The 25,172-nt window shown below is 39.7% G+C and overlaps 2 protein-coding genes across 8 annotated transcripts in view; both read right to left on the reverse strand.

Annotated features, from left to right (window-relative positions):
* Positions 1 to 8,477, reverse strand: part of LOC119486585 (CUGBP Elav-like family member 2) — a 40,794-nt gene extending 32,317 nt beyond the window's left edge. For 2 of the 6 annotated variants that reach the window (XM_037766787.1, XM_037766784.1), the window contains exon 1: positions 8,239 to 8,476. In XM_037766787.1, coding sequence (XP_037622715.1) covers positions 8,239 to 8,351 — 113 coding nt within the window. In that variant the 5' untranslated portion in view covers positions 8,352 to 8,476. Of the gene's footprint in view, positions 1 to 3,999; positions 4,547 to 8,238 lie in introns of those variants that run through there. The other 4 variants (XR_005206559.1, XM_037766788.1, XM_037766783.1 and 1 more) reach the window with 4 other exon arrangements.
* On the reverse strand, positions 2,020 to 24,795 carry taf3 (TAF3 RNA polymerase II, TATA box binding protein (TBP)-associated facto). Of its 2 annotated transcripts, XM_037766780.1 has the most exons (8): positions 24,408 to 24,795; positions 21,829 to 22,071; positions 19,427 to 21,240; positions 19,262 to 19,344; positions 17,909 to 18,176; positions 17,556 to 17,662; positions 16,273 to 16,368; positions 2,020 to 2,152 (listed from the first exon to the last, which is right to left on the reverse strand). In XM_037766780.1, exons 1-8 carry the CDS (start codon positions 24,571 to 24,573, stop codon positions 2,035 to 2,037), a joined length of 2,895 nt encoding a protein of 964 aa, XP_037622708.1. In that variant the 5' UTR covers positions 24,574 to 24,795; the 3' UTR covers positions 2,020 to 2,034. The 2 variants fall into 2 exon arrangements, with proteins under 2 accessions (XP_037622708.1, XP_037622709.1); XM_037766781.1 differs by lacking the exon at positions 2,020 to 2,152 and having other exon boundaries at positions 15,497 to 16,368.
* Between the last annotated feature and the right edge of the window lie 377 nt (positions 24,796 to 25,172).

Genomic DNA, 25,172 nt, shown 5'->3' on the forward strand with positions numbered 1-25,172 from the left:
CCTCGACAAAAAGCAAATGGTATTTTATTGCAGAAAATAAACTCTGTGGTAAAGAAACGTTTGATAACTCACACGTTTTGTTTCGTAGGATAATCTTCACAAATGAACACCACTTTTATGATTTTTGTAAAAGTGTGAAGTGTGAATGCAATCGCCAGAAGTAAAAAGCTAACGGCTGTAAACGAACTACACCACGGTTGTATGAGAGCAAGTACACACAACAAGGCTGGAAAGGCGGACGTTTCGGCGTGATGATGTTTAGTAGTGTCATTTAGCCACTTGTTAGCAACTGCTTTTTATAAAGACATAAAAGCTTAAAAATGTGTTTATTCTGGGCAAAAAAGACAAGCGTTTAAGCTATAAACCATCACCAACGCTGATGACACTGAAATGTGTTTGTCTTTTTGCCCAGAATAAACCAAGAAAGACCTTTATCTGTGAGTGTGAATTTCACTGCTGGTATTTTTAGGGCAATATATAATGCATAAAATTCCTGCTCAGAAGTTGGACACTCAAAATAAAAATGACAGTCATTTATACTACAGTATATATTAAATAATTACTGATTTCTGCTCCATAAAGCCATCAATCCACAAGAGAGGTATCTTGTTGTCACATCCCTTCAAACCAATCCATTACTGCGACTCTTGACCTGTCCACTCAAGAAGTGCTTTTACATTCGATTTCATGTGAACTGCAGACACTAGATCACAAGCATGCTGACCTGAACAGTGCATAATCTTAAAAACATTATGCTAATTGATATCCAATTTTAGAATCATAAGCTCAGACAACCCGTAGCTTATTTTGCTGATTTAACATGCCTCTAGTGTAGACTCTGTTAATAACTAAACAGCCGCACAGTACAGACAATTTCATGGACATGATGGGCGCATCTGGTCTTATGTAACCCTGTCCCACAATATCTCTTGTTTGCGAAGCTTGCAGAGGAATTTGCTCAACCTTCGATCACACACCGCCCCACATAGGGTGCGTGATTATGAGCGTTCCAGGTCTGTGCATGTAGCTCCAAGACAGCCAGTCGTGTAATTATTGCAGTGCCAAGCCAGCAGCAGGAGCGCAGAAACAGGTGACAGGCCAGATCAGAGCCCTCCTACTCTTGGCCTTCAACATCTGGCTCCATGGCACTCTCCCACCGCCATCCTCACAGTGAGCAGAACAGCTGGCCCGGGCAGCCCCCCAGACCCTGTGCCAAGATCCTACACTTTGCACAGATCAACAGCTCCCCGACCACAACAAAAGGGATCACTGTGACGCTTAGCTTACCGACACAGCGAACGCAGTGGCTGCCAAAGGATCACGCTTAAGCCCTCATAGTGACTCTTACTGTCAACAAACAGGGGGATAAATCAATCAAATACAGCTGGGACAAGATCTAATCACCACCTCACTATCTCCAAGTAAATGAGATAATCTTCAAAGAATATCCTGTGAAAGTGATATATCATAAAAAAAAAAAGAAAAAAACATTATTTATACATAGACACCTATTGATTTCACCAAGCTTTCCTCAGTTGGGGATTATCATCAGAGGGTAAGCCTACAACAAATTATTTTCATTAACAATTAATAGACCAATTATTTTCTCAGTTAATAATTATCACAGTACAACAAAATACAGGGTAAATGGTCAAAAAAACAGATCAAGAACTGACCTTGCAACCATTTATATCAATCACACTAACATGAATTAGTGCTAAAACTACTAAAGCTGTTAAGGAAATTGTGATGGAAGCCTTTCACCATTTTCTATCTTCAAATTGCTTTTTTTGTCCAACTAACATTCATAAACCTAAAAAGATATAGCCTACTTTACTGTCACATTACACCAAGAAAAGCAGCAAATCCTCACATGTGATAAGTTGGAACTAGTTTGGTATTTTATATTTAAAAATTACATAACAGTATTTTTCTGTTAATTGGCTGTTTCAGCTATAATCACAGAACAAAATATAATAAAAATAATAATACATTTTATTTGTATAGCACCTTTCCATTAAAATAGTGCAAAAGTCAAGATAAAAACAATACAGAATAAAAACATAGGCCAAAATAAAATGTTGAACATAAGACTTGTGTACAAAAAGTCAACAATAATGAAATTGAAAACACGGGATTGCTATAAAAAGGCCTTCCTGTAAGAGTAAAGGATCAAAATAGGCTAGTGGTTATCAACCACACCGAAATAAGTTAATGATAAAACTGCTAAAAAAAAAACTAGTGTGAAGAAATACTGTTAGGAAATAACAGTTTGATCATGACATTTCTTTAAGTGTAAGACCATGAAATCCAGGCCTATTTTACCTTAAGAAAAGCAGCAAATCCTCACATGTGATAAGTTGGAACTAGTTTGTTATTTATTATTGAAAAATTACAAAACAGTATTTTTCTGTTAATTGGAGGTTTCAGCTATAATCACAGAACAAAACATAGAGTAAAAGGATCAAAATACACTAGTTGTTATCAACCACACTGAGATAAGTTAATGATAAAACTACTGAAAAACTAGTGTGAAGAAATACTGTTACGAAATAGCAGTTTGATCATGACATTTCTTTAAATGTAAAGACCATGAAATCAAAAAAGGACCAGGCCTTTATTCTACTGCTAAATAAAGATAGCACTCCTAAAAGTGTAAACCTTTTAAATTTTAAACAAGTCTTGTAAAAGCAGGCTGTGTGTGGTGTTTGGAAATGTTTGTGTCAAACAGGATTAGCTGGTGTTATGTCGAGAGGACAGAGTTATAATATGGACCTCTGCTCTTTGGTGAATGTCTCTTTCTTCCTTGTTGTGTACATGCCCCTTGTCACAAGATTTCCATTAATGGCTCAATAATGTAGCAAACCACGTGTTTTTTTTCTGCAGTTAAGTAAGCACATTCAACATGGACGAGGGCACCAACACCACTACTACTTCTGTTTTTATGCACCAAATATCTGGAACAAGCTCCCAGAAACCTGCAGGACCAACTCCACCTCTGAGTTCTTTAAAATCAAAGCTTAAAACTTTCCTGCTTGCTGCTGCTGCCTTTTATTAAACCAGATATAATGATCTTATATACTGCACTAGAGCTTTTACTCTTGTGTGTTATACTCTATTTTAGCTTCTATTTTCTAATCTTTAATGTTTTTATAACTGTTTTAATTATGTCTTAATGTCCTTTTGCACTTTGTCTTAATGTTCTTGAATGTTTGTGTAAAGCACTTTGAATTGTCCTGTTGCTGAAATGTGCTCTACAAATAAAGCTGCCTTGCCTTCAGGAGCCTCCACTAGCTGCTGCTGCTGCTGTGAGCTGCAGATAGCCATGTTATCTAGCTTAGCTTAGCTTAGAGAGGGAGCTAACAGCTCGTGTGTTGCCTACAAACAACCTCCAATCTGCTGTTTTTAAATCACCAAATAAAACAACACAAAACACTATCAAAGTCAGCAACAAAAACATATGAAATAGCAAACTTTACATCAACTTAAACACGGTTAAACTCAACTCAACGCACTTCCCCTTTTTATTAACCCCTGTTTGTTTCAACACCTAAACCAGCACAACTTGCTCAACAACTAGGTTAACACAACCTGCACAAGATGCTGTGTTTGCACAAGTAAAAACAGCAAACACAGCCACCGTATGTTGTTCTTTACAAGCTAAAATATACAGACTGTTTTTATGGACTGATACTGAAACGTGTGATGTCTCCGGAAGCACATGTCACTTGACTACCGTAGCTAGGCTAGCAAACTGCGTTTACTCCTCAGTTATATGCTGTTAGCTCAACATATATGTGCTCTATTGCAGTTACGAGTCGTTTTAAATGTACTTAACAGACTTATGTTGATGTTAATTGTCTTATAATGTGAGTTGGACACTTTAACTCCAGGTGAGAGGTTACCACCACACTGCTAGTGTCTGATTAGCATCGTTAGCATGGAGCTAACGGTAGCAGCTAAAACACACACAGAAACACGCATACTTAGATTACTTACATTGTGTCGCCGGAAGCCAATAACCGACTCTCGGTGAGAGCCTGGAAATCCAGGTTGTACGCCGAAGTCATGCTGAAAACAACCAGTCTATCTATCTATCTGTATATCTATCTAACAATGAGAGAGAAGCAACGTCCGCTCTCTCACTCACTCGCAAAGAGGCTCAACAACTCCTGCGAGACGAGACACGGCAACAAGACGAGACGAGGCAGAGCAGGTGCAGGCTGCAGGCTGCAGGGAGCAGAGACCAGGGAGGGAGAGGGGGCGTCTTCTTCTTCTTCTTCTTCTTCACAACTGCATGAGATATAGAGAGAGCGAGGGAACCGGTATCCGCCTTATTCCGTCCTCCTCCTACTAGTGATATCGCTCTCTCTCGTTCCTCCTCCGACTGACTGACTGACTGACTGAAATAAAATCAGGCAAGCAGCCGCTGTCACACTCTGACTGCACACACACACACACCGAGCTGCAGCAAACCAGAGGCGTGGCCTTTTTTCAACAAAAGTCTGGAGCCATGCTGCTGCTGCTGCTGCTGCTCAGCCTCACACCACCTCTTCTACCCCCCCATGTAAAAGCACTGTAATGTCCCTGTAGGGGCTGGCACGTGGTCTGCTGTAGAGAGAGCTTACTGACCTATTTGTAGTTTATGTTTTATCTGCTGTAGTATTTTCTAAATAATGATTTTACAGAGAGAAATGGCATATTATCCTGTGCAGCTTTATTGGTCTAATGATCCTGATTAGAGAGCCATTTAACATGTTTTCATTATCATCAAGGTTGATAATGCTGCTCAAAATATAGGGTAAATGATCAAATCTTACAAACCTTGCAGGCATTTATATCAACCACACTAACATGAATTAGTGCTAAAACTACTCGTTGCTCGTTTTGTCCAACCAACCTTCGTAAACCTAAAAGATATAGCCTACAATTTACTGTCATATTACACCAAGAAAAGCAGCAAATCCTCACATTTGATTAGTTGGAACTAGTTTGGTATTTTGTATTGAAAAATTACAAAACATTATTTTTCTGTTAATTGACAGCTATAATCACAGTATTGTCCCTGTACGGGCTGGCACGTGGTACTCTATAGAGAGTTCACTGACCTATTTGTAGTTTATGTTTTATCTGCTGTATTATATTCTTATAATGATTTTCCAGAGAGAAATGGCATATTATCCCGTGCAGCTTTATTGGTGAGTCTGCCAATGAGTCAGGCATCTAATGATCCTGATTAGAGAGCCATTTAACATGTTTAAATATAGAAGTCATTATCATCAAGGTTGATAATGCTGCTCAAAATATAGGGTAAATGATCAAATCTTACAAACCTTGCAGGCATTTATATCAACCACACTAACATGAATTAGTGCTAAAACTACTAAAGCTGTTACGAAATAGTGAAAGGCTTCCATCACAATTTCCTTAACTTCAAATTGCTTGTTTTTGTCCAACTAAAATTTATAAACCTAAAAGATATAGCCTACAATTTACTGTCACATTACACCAAGAAAAGCAGCAAATCCTCACATTTGATAAATTGGAACTAGTTTGGTATTTTTGATAGAAAAATTACAATACAGTATTTTTCTGTTAATTGACAGCTATAGAACAAAACTGTATTGTCCCTATAGGGGCTGGTACGTGGTCTTCTATAGAGAGTTTACTGACCTATTTGTAGTTTATCTGCTGTATTATATTATTATAATGACAGCCTTTTCCAGAGAGAAATGGCACATTATCCTGTGCAGCTTTATTGGTGAGTCTGCCAATGAGTCAGGTATCTAATGATCCTGATTAGAAAGCCATTTAACATGTTTAAATATAGAACCCAAGTCATTATCATCAAGATTAATAATGCTGCTCCTGTTTCCATATTTTCCCAGGAGTCTTAGCACCTGTTTGTTTAATTGGATTACACAAATAAGTAAGGCTATTTCTAGGGTTGCACCGCCACCGATCCGACTTTTTCAGTCCCGATACCCATAGGGCTTTGGGTATCCGATACCGAGTACCGATCTGATACCAATGCTTGACTAATAATCTGTATGCCTCGCTGTGTGGAAGTGACCAGCGGTGTAAGAAAATATCGATACACATGAGTATTGCAATATTATGTTGTGTGATACTGTATCAATTTTTAATTAAAAATACGGGAATTACAGTTCAAGTGTAAACCTTTTTAATGCTGCAACAAATTGGTCAAAACTTAAACAGGAATTAAAATTCCAGTATATAATGTATATAAACATAGAATTTAATAGATCGACCCCATTGTCACCGATACCCGATCCAGCTATTTGAGTCAGTATCGGCCCGATATCCAATCCGGTATCGATGCATCCCTGTAGCTATTTCCAGCTTGCTTATTGCCTCACATTGCGTATAGGTCCATAAATCTCTTCCAATCAAAAGTGAGATGCTTAAAATGCAGTTTTTCTTGCTGTCATCAGTCCTGCTTTTCCCCAGGGTCATAGGTCATGTTCCCCTTTGTGCTGGGCCTTGGTTTCCCTGGGGGAGGGGAAGCTTATCTTCTTTTGTTGTGTTGGACTGGCAGGGCGAGGCCTCTACACTTGGGGGGGAGACGTAGGGGGCCCGTTGTCAAGTACTGTTTGCCATATCAGAGAGGCGGGGGGTGGGGGGGGGTTAGCCTAATTATCAAATCATTCATTAATGCTCCAGCAGCTGCACAATCCAAAAATAATATTCATAGCGAGTGTTAAGAAACATCCCAATCATGAAATCCGATTTAATCCTTGTATCCATAGCAATTTCAAGGCACCAGGGCAGAGCATGCTCTATTAAACAGTGCCTAAAAGAGGTTTGTATGCATAATGCGATATGCGACCTATTTTGCCATATATAAATGCAGACAAGCCCACTATGCAACATGCATTACCATTAAGCTTGAGGGGCGGCTATAAAAAGATCTCTCTGGAGAATCAGGTTTCATTAAAAATGGAGGAACAATACGATAATGTCATCCCATCTGCAGCATCCACATATTTCCTTTGACTCAATTAGATCTCAGGGGATCTCATTGAATAGATTTGTTATAAAAGGAGAAGGATTCTTGTGAAGAGATGCAGCTCCTGTTTCTCTTGTGGGTGTGTGCAATACATACAGTACAGTTTTTCTGTACAGTTCATTATTGCACCAGTTTGTGCATCTTGTGCGTCTTCTCTAAGAGATGTTTGGAGTTCAGAGGCTGACGTCTAGTTTCTAGCACCTTCTAGCCGCCTATTCTTAATCTCAGATTATTACTACTGTAATCCTATCATAATCCTTCACACGTACCATGCTGTTGTTGTTTACATCAAATGTTTTCCCCTTATGCAGTGGAGCTGAAGTCACCCATCATCATCATCATCATCATCATCCTCATCATCCAGCATTTCAATTTCCAACTCTTCGTGACAAACGCACGGTGTAAAAATAGGCCAGCTTCAAACCCAAATGGGTCACATCATCGTCATGTCTTTTTGAACACGAACTTGGAGGCACACTTTTTTCCTCAGCTCTGCCTTTCGTGGAAGCATTTGCAGAATGGCGACCAACTAAAAGGGCTCTCAAAATGGAGAGAGAGAACTTCATTTCATCATGCTTTCTAGATGAAATCTGCTGGATCAAGATGTACTGAGTATGCATGATAACGCTGCCTTATCAAGATCAAGTTCCTCTAAATGAATTATGTAAATGGTCTTGTTCTTTTAATTGATATATATTTTTGACTGAGGGAGTAGGCCTACAGTGAGGCCTGGGTTGGGTTCAGTAGATATCTAATCACGCGGTTTGTCTTTTTCATCTCAGAGAGAAACACCTGCATCACTGACACATCAATGTCTCTTTATTTATTTATGAAAGTATCTGAGCCCTTGTTTGAACTTTGAAAAGAGGAGGAAGGTAATTAAATGACATGATGATGCTATAAGGCATTGATTTCTCTATTCAAATACAATATTAAAACTAATCCTCTACCTTCTGATTGAATCATTTTGGTCTAGATGGGATTGACATGAACAGCCAAATTCATTACATTTCATGGTTTCTTGGATCCCAGAGAAAAAAAAAACCACATCCCACACCCTGCCCACAGTCACAGCATGAGAGAACGCCTCAACTGGAAACAATACATCCTATGACAATATTCAGCCCAGACAAAGAAGCAGTCCAGATACGGGCTGCTCCACAAAAGCAGCGAGCCCAGATTTGAATGAGGGGCCAACCCCAACATACCTCATAGGCAGGTCCTCATTCCTGACAGAGATCCCGGCCGCAGAGGGGGGACAGCGCATGCTGTTGGCATACAAACTCTGCACCAGGGCCAGCTCAGAAGAGTGTTCCAACATCGGTGCTCTGGAAAAATCCACCCGGTGTAATGGACACTTTCTTCTCTTTCCCTCTTTCCTCTATGTGTTTCTCTCCCTTTCTCTGTCTCCCGCCCACTCCTTCTCCTCGGTTTAGTGCAGCAGAGCGGCGCCCACCCCCTTCGCTGACTGGCGTGGCTGAAATAATCCTCTCTGACAGCTCATCGTGCGCTAATGCATTGTGCTGCCTGCGGCAGCCCAGTTTGCAGCCTGTAAAGCTGTGGCAACAGTAGCACTCTTGCACTAATTGACACCCATATTAGGAAAACTTCAGCAAATTGGACATGGATGATTTATTCCCACTGTCAGATTGGGGGGAAATTAGAGGAAACATCGACACAAGATCTCATCCACAAGTCCTGGTTTTGTGGCACACTTCTGTGCATGCTGGCATGTTTGAATGCTCCAAATGAAGGCCATATGACTGCAAATGGGTGTATCAAGCCTGGTATCTTGAAACTGTTCCCATTATAAGTATTTGTAACAATAAATATTATGCCTGTGTATTGGCAAGAATCTGGCGATACAATGCATATCATGATGCAGGGGTAACAATTCAATACATTGAATATATTGCAATACTGTAAGGAAGGTGATGTATTGCAATTTTTAAAATTAGTTTTAGGAAAACTGTCATGGTAGAAAACACACCAGAAAAAACACTGGATGTAAAAAACTGCATGGTATTTGCCCCAAACTGCATGTGATTATCATAAAGTGGGCATGTCTGTAAAGGGGAGACTCGTGGGTACCCATAGAACCCATTTTCATTCACATATCTTGAGGTCAGAGGTCAAGGGACCCCTTTGAAAATGTATGACATGCTTGGTATCAATGGATTCCTTAGGTTTTCTATTTTCAAATGATACCAGTATCTTCACTCTAGCTTTAAAACTGAGCCTGGTACAACTTCCGAAATATCATTTGTGTCAGTGTGTTACGGTTTAAGTTGCCTTTCAATCATTATCGCCAAAATTGTGCGTAAATTTGGAGCGTTATTTAGCCTCCTTCTCGACAAGCTAGTATAAAATAGTCGGTACCAATGGATTCCTTAGATTTTCTAGATTCATATGATATGACTTCACTCTAGCTTTAAAACTGAGCCCACTACAACCTCCGAAAGATTGAATAGCGGATTTTGAAGAGGTTAATTGAGAATCGATACAGTATCACACAACATAATATCACGACACTCATGTGTATCGATATTTTCTTACATCCCTATTTAACATTCTGCTCATCACTGAGCACCTGCAAATTGTAGGTGAATATTACAACCAGCTCCTGTGGGGATGTACATGTCACTGTCCCCCCCCGTGAGCTGGCTGATGATAAACCAGTGGCTGACAAGTAGAGAGCTGACAACCTCATGCCATTATTATTCTGGAGTAGACAGGGAGAAAGATGGCCTGCTAGAATATAAGCATACATTTTAGTCAGCATGAATACTTGTTAAATAAGGACAGGTTACAGTACGGCCCCCATTGTTCACAATTTCAGACTGCAGACAATTTGCATTGAAATACCTGCAAACACAGGCTGTTACAGGTCCACCTCAGGACCGACCTACAGTATCCAAGGCATAATGTACATCACCAGATTCTTACTAATACACAGCCCTCGGTCCTTGGCACTCTGTCAGGGGGTCCGCAAATTATTTACTATAAATTATAAAATTGTGCTGTATCATTAATAAGTGCATATCTACAGATGGGGACCATTTGCGGCAATAAAACAAGCGTATTGTGTCCATTACTCCCACCCATGTTAGCTTTGGGCCAATAAAAACTCTGATATGATTGTGACACACAGCAATAAGGTAATTATTTTAAAGTTGAAGCACATACTGAAAGTCAGCTTTAGACTGGTAAGTTTACATATTTGGATTTATTAGGACTATGACAGTCTCTTGTTACTGTTCATTTTCTGAAAGCTTTTAGGATCAATTACTTGAACTGTAGGCTATAAATGCTGTTAAATTGAGTCCAAATGCAATTTCAATAAAATCACCCTCTGTTTAAAGCTATATACTGAGACTAATAAAGGATCATCTCATCTTATCATGATTCAAGTTGAAATGTTTCTGTTTATCACTATGAAACAGGTCTGAAGTATTTAGGATGAAAAGTTTTATAATATAAATAGTTCCAGTGGCATCTAAGAGTACAAATGGTAGTAAACATAATGCTTAATCTGTGTTACAATTACGAGGGGGTCCTTCGAAAGTTTTCTCCCCTGTAAGGGATCCCTAGCCCCAAAAAGTTTGAGAACCCTTCATCTAGGACAGAAAATGGTTCTCCACATTACATTACAATTAAATTACTGGAAGCCCTAACCATCAACTGATGGCGTTTTGAAGAGGCTCAATAACAGTGTGTCATAAAAACTCCCTGCGTGTTAATTTGCATTGGACAGAGCTCATTTGCCTATGTCCTGAGTAATATAATATGATGAAGCGGATCTTGAAGCTGCTGAACATCACAGTACACATATTCATAACTAACACTCTAAAAGCATGTTTTTGCTGTCAGTATGGCATCCAATTAAAAATTTGAAAGCCATTTTGTCTCAATATTCCTTCCACAAAACCCAAGAGGAATCAAATCTAGGTCTCATTCTCCCATAGGTGTTGTGTCCTGTTAGAGTAACGTGACATTAAGTAGGAGAGTCCTCTGAAACAGGGTCATGTCGGTGTGTGCTGCTGGTGTCATAGCTGAGAGGACCAGCGTGAAGAGGCTCCACTTCCTCTGATCATGGCACAAAACCGTTTCCATTCCAGCCCTGCTCTTTTCTGCTGACATGAATATTTTAAACACTGAAATCCAGTTTGTTATGATGGGTTTGCTGCTTAGCGTGACTGGCAGAGCCACAGGCGTCATGGAGAGCACAGAAAGCTCTGATCTACCAACATGTAAGAGCACCAAAAATGCTCAATGCACTAATGGTTTCCAGTTGAATTCAAAATGCTTGCAGAAGTAAAACAATGCAACACAATGGCATTTGAGTGCTGTATGAAATGCTTTTGTAACGTGTGAAAGCATGTGCAGCAAAGATGAGAAAACAACCACATCCTGTTCATATCCAGAGTGAAGAGAAAGGTGCCGTTAGTAGGTCTGAACAAAACACACTCATGTCTGTCGTGTAAAAAGTAAAATAGCAGCACATATGTACGGCGCTGCAGGTGGCCTGGTGATGAGTGAAAGCAACCATCAGCTTTCCCTTTTTACCACTTGTTGGCTCTCTTGGGACTGATTGCACAAACAAATACCGTCTGTGTTTTTGTGGATTAAAACTGAAACTGTTACAGCTCGCTGCACATTGTGCTCTGTAGCGTGTACTAATACAGTTCTGCACACGCAAGTTTTAACATTGAAGATTCATATACATACACACATATACAGTATATATATATATATATATATATACATACAGTATATATACTGTGTATACATACATATACACACACACACACACACACACACACACACACACACCCACGTATGATGTGACATATTTGTGATTTGTGATTTTGGGCTATACAAAATTGACTTGACATATACATATACATATATATACATATATATATATACATATACATATACACACATACACATATATACACATATATACAGTATATATCCTATACACATACGATGTGACATATTTGTGATTTGTGATATATATATATATACACATATATATATACACACATACATATACATACATATATACACACACACACACACACATACACACATACTGTGTATATACATATACACATATATATATACTGTATATGTACACACACACACACACACACATATATACATACATTTATATACACACACACATATACATAGTAATTTATATATATACTATATATACGGTATATATTATTTTTTATCTTATTTTTCTTCCTGTGGTCTTATTAGTTTTATTGTTATTACGGTTTTCTTTTTTCTTTCTGATGTCTTTGTTCTGTGTGATGTAACCTCTTTTTAAAAGCAATAAAAAATGAATTACAAAAAACATATATTGTATCTCTGTTTATGAGGCCGTGTAGATGCATCTGGACAAGGTGAAAGCATTTTTAACCTAATAAGAAATGATCTTTTTAACGTCAGACGGGGAAGAGTGCTATCTTTACCTGCACTGGGCAGTAAAATTTATGATCCAACAGATGCTGTAACAAGCTTCGACTGTACGAGACCTGACACCAGCATGTGTGACTGAAGCATGTGTGACCACGAGTGGCAGCATTTTAGCATGAGAGGATTTACTGCTATCTACGACCTTCTTGATATTTGAATGCATACAAACACTCATCTGTCTCGCAACAAAAAGCTTTTATTACACATGTATTTATTAATATACTGTGTTTCCCCTCTAACTCTGTGTTAATAGAACTGTTCATGTGGGCTTGCATGAGTGAATGCATCTCTATGATAAGAAGCAACACCACATTGAAATGTCAGCTTGTTTTAGGCAGAAGTCCTTTTACTTCCTCTTTTACTTTAGTCTCACATCATTTTTTCCACTTCCTCTTTTGATTTAGTGTTATCGGAACACACTGGGCAGATTTCCATCCGGGCCATCTACGGGAGCAACACACTCAAAGAGAGAGAGAGAGAGGGGGGTGAATAAGTAAAAGGAGTAGTTCACAAGTTTAAAAAGTGAGTGTGTGCTTTTCTAGCTCCAGATAATATGAAGCATCCACATATAATCAAGGTATTTGAGGGTCTGAGGTTTAATGCTATATATTACAAAACTAGGACTGTTGTCTGGGACCGCACTCACTAAATAAGGGCATTGAATTCAGTGATTGGTTGCCTCAATTTCCTTCAACTAAATGAGGATAGTAGACAGTAGACTGAGGATAAAAAAACACATTTAGGACGTCATCTTGGGCTTTAGGAAACACTGATCGACATTTTTCACCATTTTCTGACATTTTATAGACCAAACAACTAATCAATTAATCAAGAAAATAATCAATAGATTAATGGCAATGAAAATAATCGTTAGTTGGTGCCCTAATTCAGACCTACATTTTTAACAGCAATCAAAACAAAAATCAACCTCATATATACCCCAAAAATATAGCAGAATTAGAGAATTAATGTCGGAACAAGATTTTATTAAACTAATCCATGTTTTTACCTTTAGTAGGTTGAACGACTTTAACAGGCTTTTCTCAGGTTTTCCTACAAGCTCTCTGACAGCTCATTCACAACAACGTTGCTCTGCACATCACACCACAATTAATCTAATATTGATCGCGATCACAATTTTGGCTTCCCACAATTAAATGAACATGATCATCTGAGATATTGACATTTAAAAAATGTGTGTATATCAAATCAAGCGCTTCCACAAGCCGATGATTGAGATGTTTTGGCTTAATTTTTGGGTATATATTATCTATACAACCATTGTGTTTATGATTAAAGTAAGAGCATAAAATTGTTTATTACATCTTATTGTTGCTAATTTTGCTCTTGAAGTGCGCCAAATTGAAGTATTTCACTTTAAAATATAGCTAACTAAGGGGTAGGGTGAATATTCCTGTATTTTCTCATATTGCAATATATATAGCAGAAAAAAATATTGCAATGTCAGTTTTTTCCAAAATCATGCAGCCCTAATTGGTACATTAACAGGGGTGTAGCACAGCAAGGAAGTGAAAACAGTACTCCGTTTATTTTAATGTGAAAGAGCAAAAAAATATGTTGTCGCGAAAATCAATGAATAATCGTGATAAATAATCGTGATATCAATATGGATTAAAATAATAGTGATTATAATTTTGTGATGTATATAATCGTGCAACCCTAACTAGAGCTGTCCCGAATAACTTCGAAGCTTCGGTGAGAAATATTCAAAGGTATTCGAAGCTTTGGGGCAGTGCCACCGCCGCCGCCCTACTGTACACACACGCACATCTACACATAACAAACAGTGATATTTGTCTGAGAATAATTAATAATGAATATAAATAATGTGGGATTATTCCTTATTTCATGGGCTATTTGTGGATTTATACTTTATTATTACATACTTACAACAAAAACATACAAAAAGCATTTGAATACTGATTTGGAGCTCGATTACCATGGCAATGGTCAAAGCCTTGAAGCAGTCATGTCCGCCCAACACCACTCTGTCAAATAACTGATTTTAAAGTACTGCTAAACCATTAAATACAGTTGTGATATGCTGTAATATATCAACCAAGAAGACTTCTGAGATCCAGCCAGCACTGGTCTGCTGATTGTTCCCAGAAATAAATAGAAGCACAGACAAACATCTCGACCTTTCAGACTGGTGATAAAATAAAACCTTCTCCTATAGATATAACAAACCGTTCACTGGAGCATTTGACTTGAATGGAAAAAGCTAGATCAGACACGCAAAACCTGTCTCATAACAGAATACAGCTGGGGAGATGCACTTTACTATCTCACATTCTCTTCTATAGATTTATAAGTCTTAATAGCTTCTGAGTGGCTGTAAATCCTATTTCAAGTCATCTATAGGTCCTCTCATAAAGGATGGCACTTCTGCGGCTACTTGTGAGAGAAGGATTCAACATGCATCAACTAAGAGACACCTGTCACATTTCTTACATGCATATTGTGGTTTGTGAGCTGTGCTGTATGTGCATGTCATGAGCAGCATGCCTCATCGTCTGCACATGAATAATGACACCGTGTGGTCACTGAGGGGAAAGCAAAAACAACTCTGCAGCAAGGAGACATATTGTCAGACAACACCTCTAAAGACGAGAGAAAACAGCTCGCAATCCACAGTCAATCTTTTAGAAAAACGCCACCCTGTGCACTGTGACTGCCGAGCACTCTCCCACATACCTCATGTAGGTGAAGTGCAGGATGACAACTCTGCAGAATAGACGCGAATCTAGCCGAATGCATTGCACAGACTGCTGCAAGGGAGGATCCTGGATTTGCACACTGCTGAGACGAATAGTTCTGTCATCAAGTCTAAAATGAGTAGGAACAAAAATTCAACGCCTGACACTTGGTTCGTTAAAAAAATATTTCCAATCTTTTCTATTCCATTCAAGCAAATGAAAATATCAGCTTCTATAAAGAAAATTTAGGGTACAATTTTGATGGTAATGACATTTGCGTCTTAAAGTCTGTGAGTGCACAGACCGTTAATCTTTAATATTGAAATATCAGCGAAATGAATTACATTACAAGCACAGCTACAGTATGTATTAACCTCCAGGACATATCCATATGAAGACAAAATAAAAATACAAACTTTAAATTTAAAAAATGTACAGAAATTACAGAAAATCATTTGAGTTAAAAACCAATATCTGAAAATGGATTTAACAAGTCAGGATCTGAAGAACAAAATGCACTTGGTTTGGAAGTTGGTATTGACACATTTATACACACCTGATGCCATCATCATTATATACATGACATTTCAATGATACTGCAGAAAACTGGGGAGAGGTTTGACTTGGTGGTCATTCCTTATGAAACAGAAATAAAGACGATGGGTGTTAGTTGTTCTCTGCTTTGTTGAGCTCTCATCTTAGACAAACTGTCTCCTTACACAAACATAATTGTCATGATCTCCTACGACAGGACATCCAAAACAACAAGCAAACAATTTACAGTTGAAGAGGGGAAACCACAGAGCCCACATGAGAGCTAAGGCTGGATATGTGCTGGTTAAATCCTTTTTTTCTTACCAACTCACAATGCATCATGGCTGACATCATTTAAAAAAATCATCAGATGTTAGTTTCAGCCACAATTTTCTTTTTTATTTTACAGCAGTGCCACGAGTGTTCAGTGATGGCTTCAAGTCCAAAAAAGTCCAAAATATGTGCTTTTTTGCATAGTCTCAATGCAGTTTGTGTTTCCTTTTCTTGTGTTTTTTGTCCTTCTTCTTGCTGGAACATTTAACACAGAACCACTGCTGGTCCTCCGGAGGGGCTGTAAGCATCCCAACACAAGGCCTGAGCAGACGAGAGAAGAGGAGGGGTCAGGTTAGTGACAAGATGCAGAGGATGTTTTTACATTTCTACAACTAGTATAGCCCCGTTTCCACCAAGACGTTCCTGGTCATTTTAGTCCCGGGACTACTTTTCGAGGAACTAAAAGGTTCCTTCAGCCCACTGTTGTCTGCGTTTCCATAGCGCTCTGAAGACTTGCAAAGATTAGGCATATTAGTCCGCTGACGTATGAAAAAGCAACGGGACATCATACTTGCCAACCCTCCCGATTTTCCCGGGAGACTCACGTTTTTCATTGCCCTCTTCCGGTTCCCTCCTGGGGTCAAACTTCTCCCGTATTTCTCCCGATTTATGACAAATGCTTACACCTATTTTTCCTTTTCATTATCTCAACCTTTGCATAAGCCATATGTTTCCACTCGGACAACAATACAGCTACACCTAATGTTTTTATCATAATATCATAATATCATTGCGAGAGCTGCTCGCGACACAACATTGAGCTGTGCTCGCCGATGTGTCACAGTGTAGGGTGCCCAAAGTTTGGGCTTTGCTCGACGCAGAGAAAAGCCACCATGGTGTGGCACAAGCCATTGAAAATAACTGGTTTCATAGCGCAGTGGTCCTGTTGTCGCCATTGTGTCTGAAAGGGCCTTCAGTGAGTGAGAGAAGGCGAAAATGAAGCACCAACTGTCACTCAATGTCTGAAGAGCCTGTCAAGTTGCCTGGCCATGGAAAAGCTGACGTACGCTACCAAAGGCCACCTACAGATATTCTCAAAAATATAGGGACGCTTCATACATTCATTGTAAACCAAGCGACTCATCTTAGAAGTAGGTGAAGTTGTGCCAGAAAACCCCACTCTGCTTTTTCTTTTTTCTTACCAACTGTTTGCCAACGTTTCACTGGCCAGTGAGCTATACATTTTTAACATTTTTCAAAACAAAGGGCAAAAATGTCTTCATCTGCGTTTCTGTTGTTTTCACCGCTGTACTGAGAACCCACCTAACCAGGAACTTTGTGTACCATTACAACCCACAAAAACATATCAGTGAATTAAAGAATTGATAGTAGCAATTCAAACTTAACTGTTAATGTCAATTATGCAAAACTATAATCTTATATAAAAACACACCATGCTGCAAAGGGAGTCTTTAGGCCAGAAAATAAAAAGGAAATAGGTGTCTTACCAATGATACCAATCATCACAGTCATCACATCCTATCATGGGACTGCCATCATCAGCTTTGTTGCATCCAGGACAAATCCAGATCTGGTTTCCCCATTCGTCTCGGATCTAAGGTAATTACATAGGACAGAAAACATGAGCACCACACTGCTCTATGACAAAATAGCCATTACATAAACAATACAGATAAGTAAAAAAGAACATGAATAACCATATAGTTTGTTTTATCTTAGGTGTCATTAATTTACTGTTCACCTAGACTAGAATATCTCTAAAAGATTAAACACACTTTAAAAATACTGTTATCATATGCACATATGCATTTATCAATAAACAAAGTGTACTAGCACTCACCACGTAGGTGCTGACGGTCTCAGTCACTACGCTGCGGACCGGTGTTTTGAAGGATGCGGCGAAAGAGGTGGGGGCAGGACAGAGCAACGACGAAGGGGCAGGAGCCGGTGGGAGTGGAGAGGGAGGCGGCGGCAGAGTGGGTATGACTGGGAGGAGGACTGGGGCTGGCGGTGGCGTCCGAGGGCGATTCCCAGGTCCAGACTTGGCAGCTGGGGTCTTGGGTGTCGGCGTCTTGGGCTCTGAATTTGGAACCACCTTGCTGATAACACTGGTGATGGACAGAGACAAATACTAGTTAATACAGATAGGAGACTTTAAAATCTCTATGTAAGCTATAAAATATCAAGAATAGAAATAAATGTCATATCACATTGTAATAACGCCCTTGCTTTTACATCTTAGTGTTTTATTTTTTTTTTTATTTCTATTATTTATGTATTAATTCATTTCAAGTTTTGCTTTGTATAACTCTTTTTTATATTTTTTTTTGTAATTCTCTTGTTATTGATCTTTAGAGATACAAAACTGCATAAACAAAATTGACACCACATGAACATGAAGACTTTTCAAGCATGGAAATTATAATAATAATTAAAATACAAAAATAAATAAAATAATAATAATAATAAGAAAAATAGATTGAATACAAAATTGGATAATATACAGTAAACATCATGGACCAATGGGAAGTTATGATTCTCTTTTTTTATATTGTAATGTATATTATTGTTCTTCAGTATAGTGTATTGTTTTCAACTATCTAATATACTCAGGTTTCCCTTGAAAATGAGATCTCAATCTCAGTGGGACTTATCTGATTAAACACATCTTACATATTTGATTTTTTTCTATATTAATAGCAACATCATACCTGAGTTTTGATTTATATATGTATACTAACACAATACTTTTTTTTTTTTTTCAAATAATGAGTAATATAAACATGTCTTTTCCCACAAAACCCATTTCTCACGTAACAAAAGAAGCCAAATGTTTTCAAATATTAATTACAACAACTTTGTCAACAATTAAATAGTCTATAATTTGTAACATTTTGATTCAAATCAGGAACTATCTTATCAAAAAAAAGAAAATAAGACTATCTGAACAGGAATTTGATGAAGTTTTATGAAGAGTTTTCAATACTGCTATAATAATAATAATAATAAATAAATTAATATATACATATATATATAATATAACAGAAGTTCAGCTACAGATGTGTCTGTATGATAATACTGCTGCAGTAACAAACATATTTAAGTTTTTTAAATAAAGACAGATAAAGAAAACCTCTCGTAACATGCAAAGGTGATGGGAGAAATATTACCAGAACTATCACTAGAAACTTACATTTTGTCCTGGCCTGCTCCCACCTTGAGCGTCAGTCTGGGGATGACTGGAGACAGTAGAGCTGCTGGAGTGTCTACTTTCACCTGAGGAAACAGGAAGGACAAGGTAAATATCAGTGACACTCTAACACAGACACATCCTGACATACCAAACAGGAAGACTTACCTTCTCCAATCGGATTCTCTCCTTTTCTTTCTCTTTCTCCTTTTCTCGTTTTTCCTTTTCTCTCTCCTTTTCTTTCCTCTTCTCTTCTTTCTCCCTCTCCTTCTCTTTGGCCTTCTCCCGCTCCTTATCCTTCTCCTTGTCTTTCTTTTTCTTCTTCTCCTTCTTGTCTTTCTTCTTGTCCTTCTCCTTGCTCTTTATGTCCTTGTCCTGGAGGATCGGGGCCAAAGGAGGCAGCATGGAGGGGATGCGCAGGCAGGCCGAGGGGCTGAATAGTGCGGGGAGTTCACCCAGAGCAAAGGGGGCAAACGCAGACTTATTCTGCCTGTCCTCCTTGCTCCTGTCTTTACCCTTGTCTTTCTTATCTTTGTCCTTTTTACTTTTTTCTTTATCTTTCTTTTTGTCTTTGTGTTTCTCCTTCTCCTTCTTAGGGACATCTACATCTCTGGTTTTTATCTTGATGGAGCCCTCAGGCAGTGTGAAGTCTCGCTGAAGGAAATGCTCGTCGTCCCTCACTCCAAACTCCTTCCAGGACATTTTGCCTTCCTTGTCCTTGTTTTTATCCCTGTTCTTATCCTTGTTCTTCTCTTTCAGCTTGCCCTTATCCTTTTCCCGCTCTTTGTCTTTCGGCTTGTCTTTCTCCTTCTTCTTCATTTTCGTTTTGAGCTCCTTCTTCAGCTTTTTCTTGACATCTACTGTTGCAATCTTGATCTTCTCCTCAAACACCTTGAGTAAAGGCTCAGGAGTGGGTGGTGAGGCCGATCCTGATGAGATGTAGCCTCCTTGGTGTGGCGGGGGAGCGGACGGACCCCCCTGGTTGACCTTTCGGATAACCTCATTGATTGAATCATCCATAGTCCAGTTTCCTGGGCCTGCTTGTGTCTGTAGGTGAAGTGGTGTTGACGTGTCTTTTACCGAGATCCCGATCGAGAGTTTAGGTGTAGACGGCTCCATGATGGTCAGCCTCCTGGGGCTGGAGAACCCATTGCTATCCGAATCAGAACCCGAGGAGAAAGCAAACGGATCAGGCTCCCGCTCGGCACACGCTCTGGCAATCACAGAATCAATGGAGTCATCGATGGCTGCATTATCGGGTTCTAGTTTCTTGAAGGGGCCCTCGGCTAACTCCCTGTCCTCTATGTTTTGACGCATATGGATGTTCTCTTTGCCCATCCTCTCACTCAGCGCACACAGCGGTAGCTTATGCACAACATCTGTCTTGCTCTGGGGTTGGGATGTTTTGGCTGAAACCATCTTTGGACTCTTGGGGCTTTTAGGACTCTTCGTCCTCCCTGGGGATTTCTTCTTTTCCTTAGACGGTTTTGGAGAATGGATGGGACTACCGCTCACCGGAACAGTTACGACCCCTTTAGGGGACTTAGTCCGTTGTCTGCCAGGCGATGACACCTTAGACTTTCTTCCTGGAGTGGTGAGGCCCTTTTGATCCGAGTGTTTTGGGGTTACCGGCTGGGGTCTGAAGGAAGGCAGGACTCCAGAAGGTGTTTCAGGTGACAGGGGGTCGAGGCTATCATGAGAAGGCAGCATGCCCGGGGGAACGCGTTGAGGGTTGAGAGATGTGAGGGGCTCCCTGGGCTCAACCCCCCATTCTGGGCTGAGTCCAGTGTACATGCGTGGTCTCTTGGAGGTAGGCATCATGCCCATAGCTGCGTCAGGACTGTCCAGGTGCCTCTTCAGCGGGTGATTCTCGTCGTTGACCGTCTCGTCGTCATCCATTTCCTCATCATCCTCTTCCAGCGCCACCTGCATAGCTTCAGCGGAGGTGCCCATGTCAGCAAGGACCTCCTCCTCCTCCTCTTCTACAGAGCAAAAGGACAAAAAAAATGAGTTGAGCGCTGTTTTCAATGAATCTCCAAGGATGTTTTAACACATATACAGGTTATTATCATAGCCCATCCAAACTAATTTGCCCCGACCCACATATATAGTTTCATATACTCAGTTGCCAGTTTATTAGGTAAGCCTAGCTAAAACAGCAGTCTAAGGCCTTGTCTACAGGTACTACAGTAGGGGTGTAAGAAAATATCGATACACAAGTATCGCGATATTATATTTTGCGATACTGTATCGATTCTCCAAAACGATGTATTGATTTTTAATAAACCTCTCATAGATCCAACGACCCGCTGTCAGGCACGGCCGCTATTCACTGGTACTGGTATCAACTACTAGATTTCTGGTACCGTGACATCCCTAATAACCATCATGAATATAGAATAACTTGCAGTTTTAGCTAGATGTATCCAATACTAGCATGTGAGTGTATATTTGTATTATGTATATTCTATAAACTGTGGATTAGTTGAAAACATTTTGCCTACCAGTGGAAAACACTGAATACACACACACACGAGAGATATGTGCATATAGATATTGTATGTACTGACCTTCTTGTAAGGAGACGAGGGGTGGCATGTGATCTGGAATGTAATCCTTCCTCTCCTCTGCATCTCGGGCTCCGGGCTGGGGAAACTGCAGCACGTTGTTTTTGCTGACAGGAAACAGCGGCGTTTGTTGGGCGAAGGCCACGGGCTCCAGGTTGTGGACGTAGTCCTCCAGTTCACTCAGACTCACCCCCAGCAGTCTGAAGGCCTGGCTGACATCATCCAGGACTGGATCTGTTCTTCCATCTGTGAAAATGCAGCATCACAACATAGCCCTTTAAACCTCAGAGGCACACACACACTCCCACATGCCCTCCGACTCCTACTAAACTATACTGATAATAGCCTGGGACAGATTGATTTATAAATTATGGCACCGTATGGCACACACATGGTTCATATCTGATTCTGTTGGAACCGGTTACACACTGCTGGGCTCAATCTGAAACACTTTAAACATTTCTACTTTTCTAAATCATATAGTCTGGGCTTGACTCAAAAACATTTGTGGAGCCTAAAAATAAAGCATGAATTACATATTGACCTCACACAAAGCGCACACACTCCACATACCTCCTACTCCTACTAAACTATACTGATAATAAGCTGGGACAAAAGTGGGACTACATACTAGTGATTGTGCTGCACATACAAGAAGGAGGTGCCCTGATTGATGTTGACATTTAACTTGAAGCTATACTCAGCAGGTCCCACATTAATAGAGTCAATCTTTGATAACTTAGATAACTAATGCATGTGACTGATCACAGCTGGAAGGCATCACAGCCACAATAACAACAACCCAAGGGAAGCTAGGGAGCCATGTAGCTACAAGCCCTTTAAACCTCAGCACACACACTCCCACATGCCTCCTACTCCTACTAAACTATACTGATAATAGCCTGGGACAAAAGTGTGTTACTACATACTACTTTCATAGACTAAGCTCCTGGAGTTACCCTGCACTGTACTCATTTTTAACAGTCTCTTCTGCACTTTGTAATAGTCCTGTATCACAGCTGGTACTCTGCACTATGTTCAGTTTTAACAGTGTTCTTCATCTCCTTGTATTTATATATCTGGTATATGTTTTGTACTTTGCACTACTAACTTTTTTTACTGCCTTTTTACTAACATGTTTTGCACTATAGAACTGTGATGCTGGAAACCTGAATTTCCTATCTATCTATCTATCTATCTATCTATCTATCTCTTTATCTAGTGATTGTGCTGCAGATACAAGAAGGAGGTGCCCAGATTGATGTTGACATTTAACTTGAAGCTAGAAGTAATACTGAACAAGTAAGAGTACTTAGATATCTAATACATGTGACTGATCACAGCTGGAAGGCATCACAGCCACAATAACAACAATCCACTGAAACTAGTAGCCATGTAGCTACTGTACTTGCCATTTAACTCCTACTATACTCCTGCTCCTACTAAACTATACTGATAATAGCTGATGGGACAAAAGGTTTGACTACATACTAGTGATTGTGCTGCACATACAAGGAGGTGTCCTGATAGATGTTGACATTTAACTTGAAGCTAATACTCAACAAGTCCCACATTGATAGAGTCAATCTTTGATAACTTAGATAACTAATGCATGTTACTGATCACAGCTGGAACACACACATGCCTCCTACTCCTACTAAACTATACTGATAATAGCCTGGGACAAAAGTGTGACTACATACTAGTGATTGTGCTGCACATTGCACATACAAGAAGGAGGTGCCCTGAGTGATGTTGACATTTAACTTGAAGCTAATACTCAACAAGTCCCCACATTGATAGAGTCAATCTGTTTACAAGTTACTTAGATAACTAATGCATGTGACTGATCACAGCTGGAACACACACATGCCTCCTACTCCTTCTAAACTATACTGATAATAGCCTGGGACAAAAGTGTGACTACATTCTACTTTCATAGACTAAGCTCCTGGAGTTACCCTGCACTATACTCACTTTTAACACTCTCTTCTGCACTATATTCACTTTTTAATAGTCCTGTATCACAGCTGTTACTCTGCACTATATTCAGTTTTAACAGTTTTCTTCATTTCTTTGTATTTTTTTGTACTTTGTACTTTGCAATCCTAACTTTTTTTACTGCCTTTTGACTAACATGTTTTGCACTATGGAACTGTGATGCTGGAAACTTGAATTTCCCTCTGGATCAATAAAGTTACTATCTATCTATCTATCTATCTATCTATCTATCTATCCATCTACTCCTACTAAACTATACTGTGTGACTCCATACTAGTGACTGTGCTGCACATACAGGGAGGAGGTGCCCTGATGTTGACATTTAACTTGAAGCTAGAAGTAATACTGAAGTAAGAGTACTTAGATAACTAATGCATGTGACTGATCACAGCTGGAAGGAAACAGACACAATAACAACAATCCCCTGAAGCTAGGTAGCCATGTAGCTACTGTACTTTCTGACACATCAACCTTTGCTAGGGGGCGCCAGCTGCAGGACCCGGTCAACAACAACGTGATCGACCACTTCACGGGTTTACTGGGTTAAATAAAGTACTAGTACTACTAAAGTCAGCACTTACAGAGCTCCGAGTAGCGGTGGCAGACCCGGGCCAGCTGCTGGATGTATCTGTGCAGCACATCGGACAGCTGATCGCAGGCGGTGAGTTGAACCGCGTCCCAGCCCAGAGCCTGGCAGATCTGCGCCACCGACACACGCAGCAGCGAGCGGGCATAGCTCTCACACATCTCGCTGGACTCTCTGGTGCTTTCAGGGTATTAGTCCCCGCTCAGTTCCTCTTCCTGAACATGATGCCGGTCTTCATGTTTCACGGAAACCCCTCAGCTCAGGGGGCTGGAGAATAACCCGCTACGGGAGGTTAATGTTGGACATCTACTTCAGTAAAGAGATATTGGCGCTTTCGCCAGAGACGCCATCTTGAGTTCCATCGATAGACCCAGCCCAGAATGTTACATCGCGCATGCGCACAGATCAACGTCTGCCTCCAACGGCTCTGCGGTGCTCGAGCGGGTCATCAACGGCTGAAAGATGCGCAGCGACTTCCGGTTGACAAAATGAAGTTAACACATGTGGTTCATATATATATATATATATATAACACCTATATACAACACCTGTATATATAACTATATATAACACCTATATATATATAACACCTATATATATAACTATATACAACACCTATATATATATAACACCTATATATATGTAACACCTATATATATATAACTATATACAACACCTACATATATAACACCTATATATAACACCTATATATATATAACTATATATAACACCTATATATATATAACTATATATAACACCT

The sequence above is a fragment of the Sebastes umbrosus genome, chromosome 4 (genome assembly GCF_015220745.1).
Source record: "Sebastes umbrosus isolate fSebUmb1 chromosome 4, fSebUmb1.pri, whole genome shotgun sequence".
NCBI classification, from domain to species: domain Eukaryota; kingdom Metazoa; phylum Chordata; class Actinopteri; order Perciformes; family Sebastidae; genus Sebastes; species Sebastes umbrosus.

Excerpts from the sequence above, each read along its gene's own strand:
- taf3 (XM_037766780.1), bottom strand. The coding sequence starts at position 24,573 with ATGTGTGAGAGCTATGCCCGCTCGCTGCTGCGTGTGTCGGTGGCGCAG. Across the intron at positions 21,241-21,828 it reads CCTCGTCTCCTTACAAGAAG|AAGAGGAGGAGGAGGAGGTC; the intron begins GTCAGTACATAC and ends TTTGCTCTGTAG. Across the intron at positions 17,663-17,908 it reads AGACCGTCAGCACCTACGTG|ATCCGAGACGAATGGGGAAA; the intron begins GTGAGTGCTAGT and ends TAATTACCTTAG.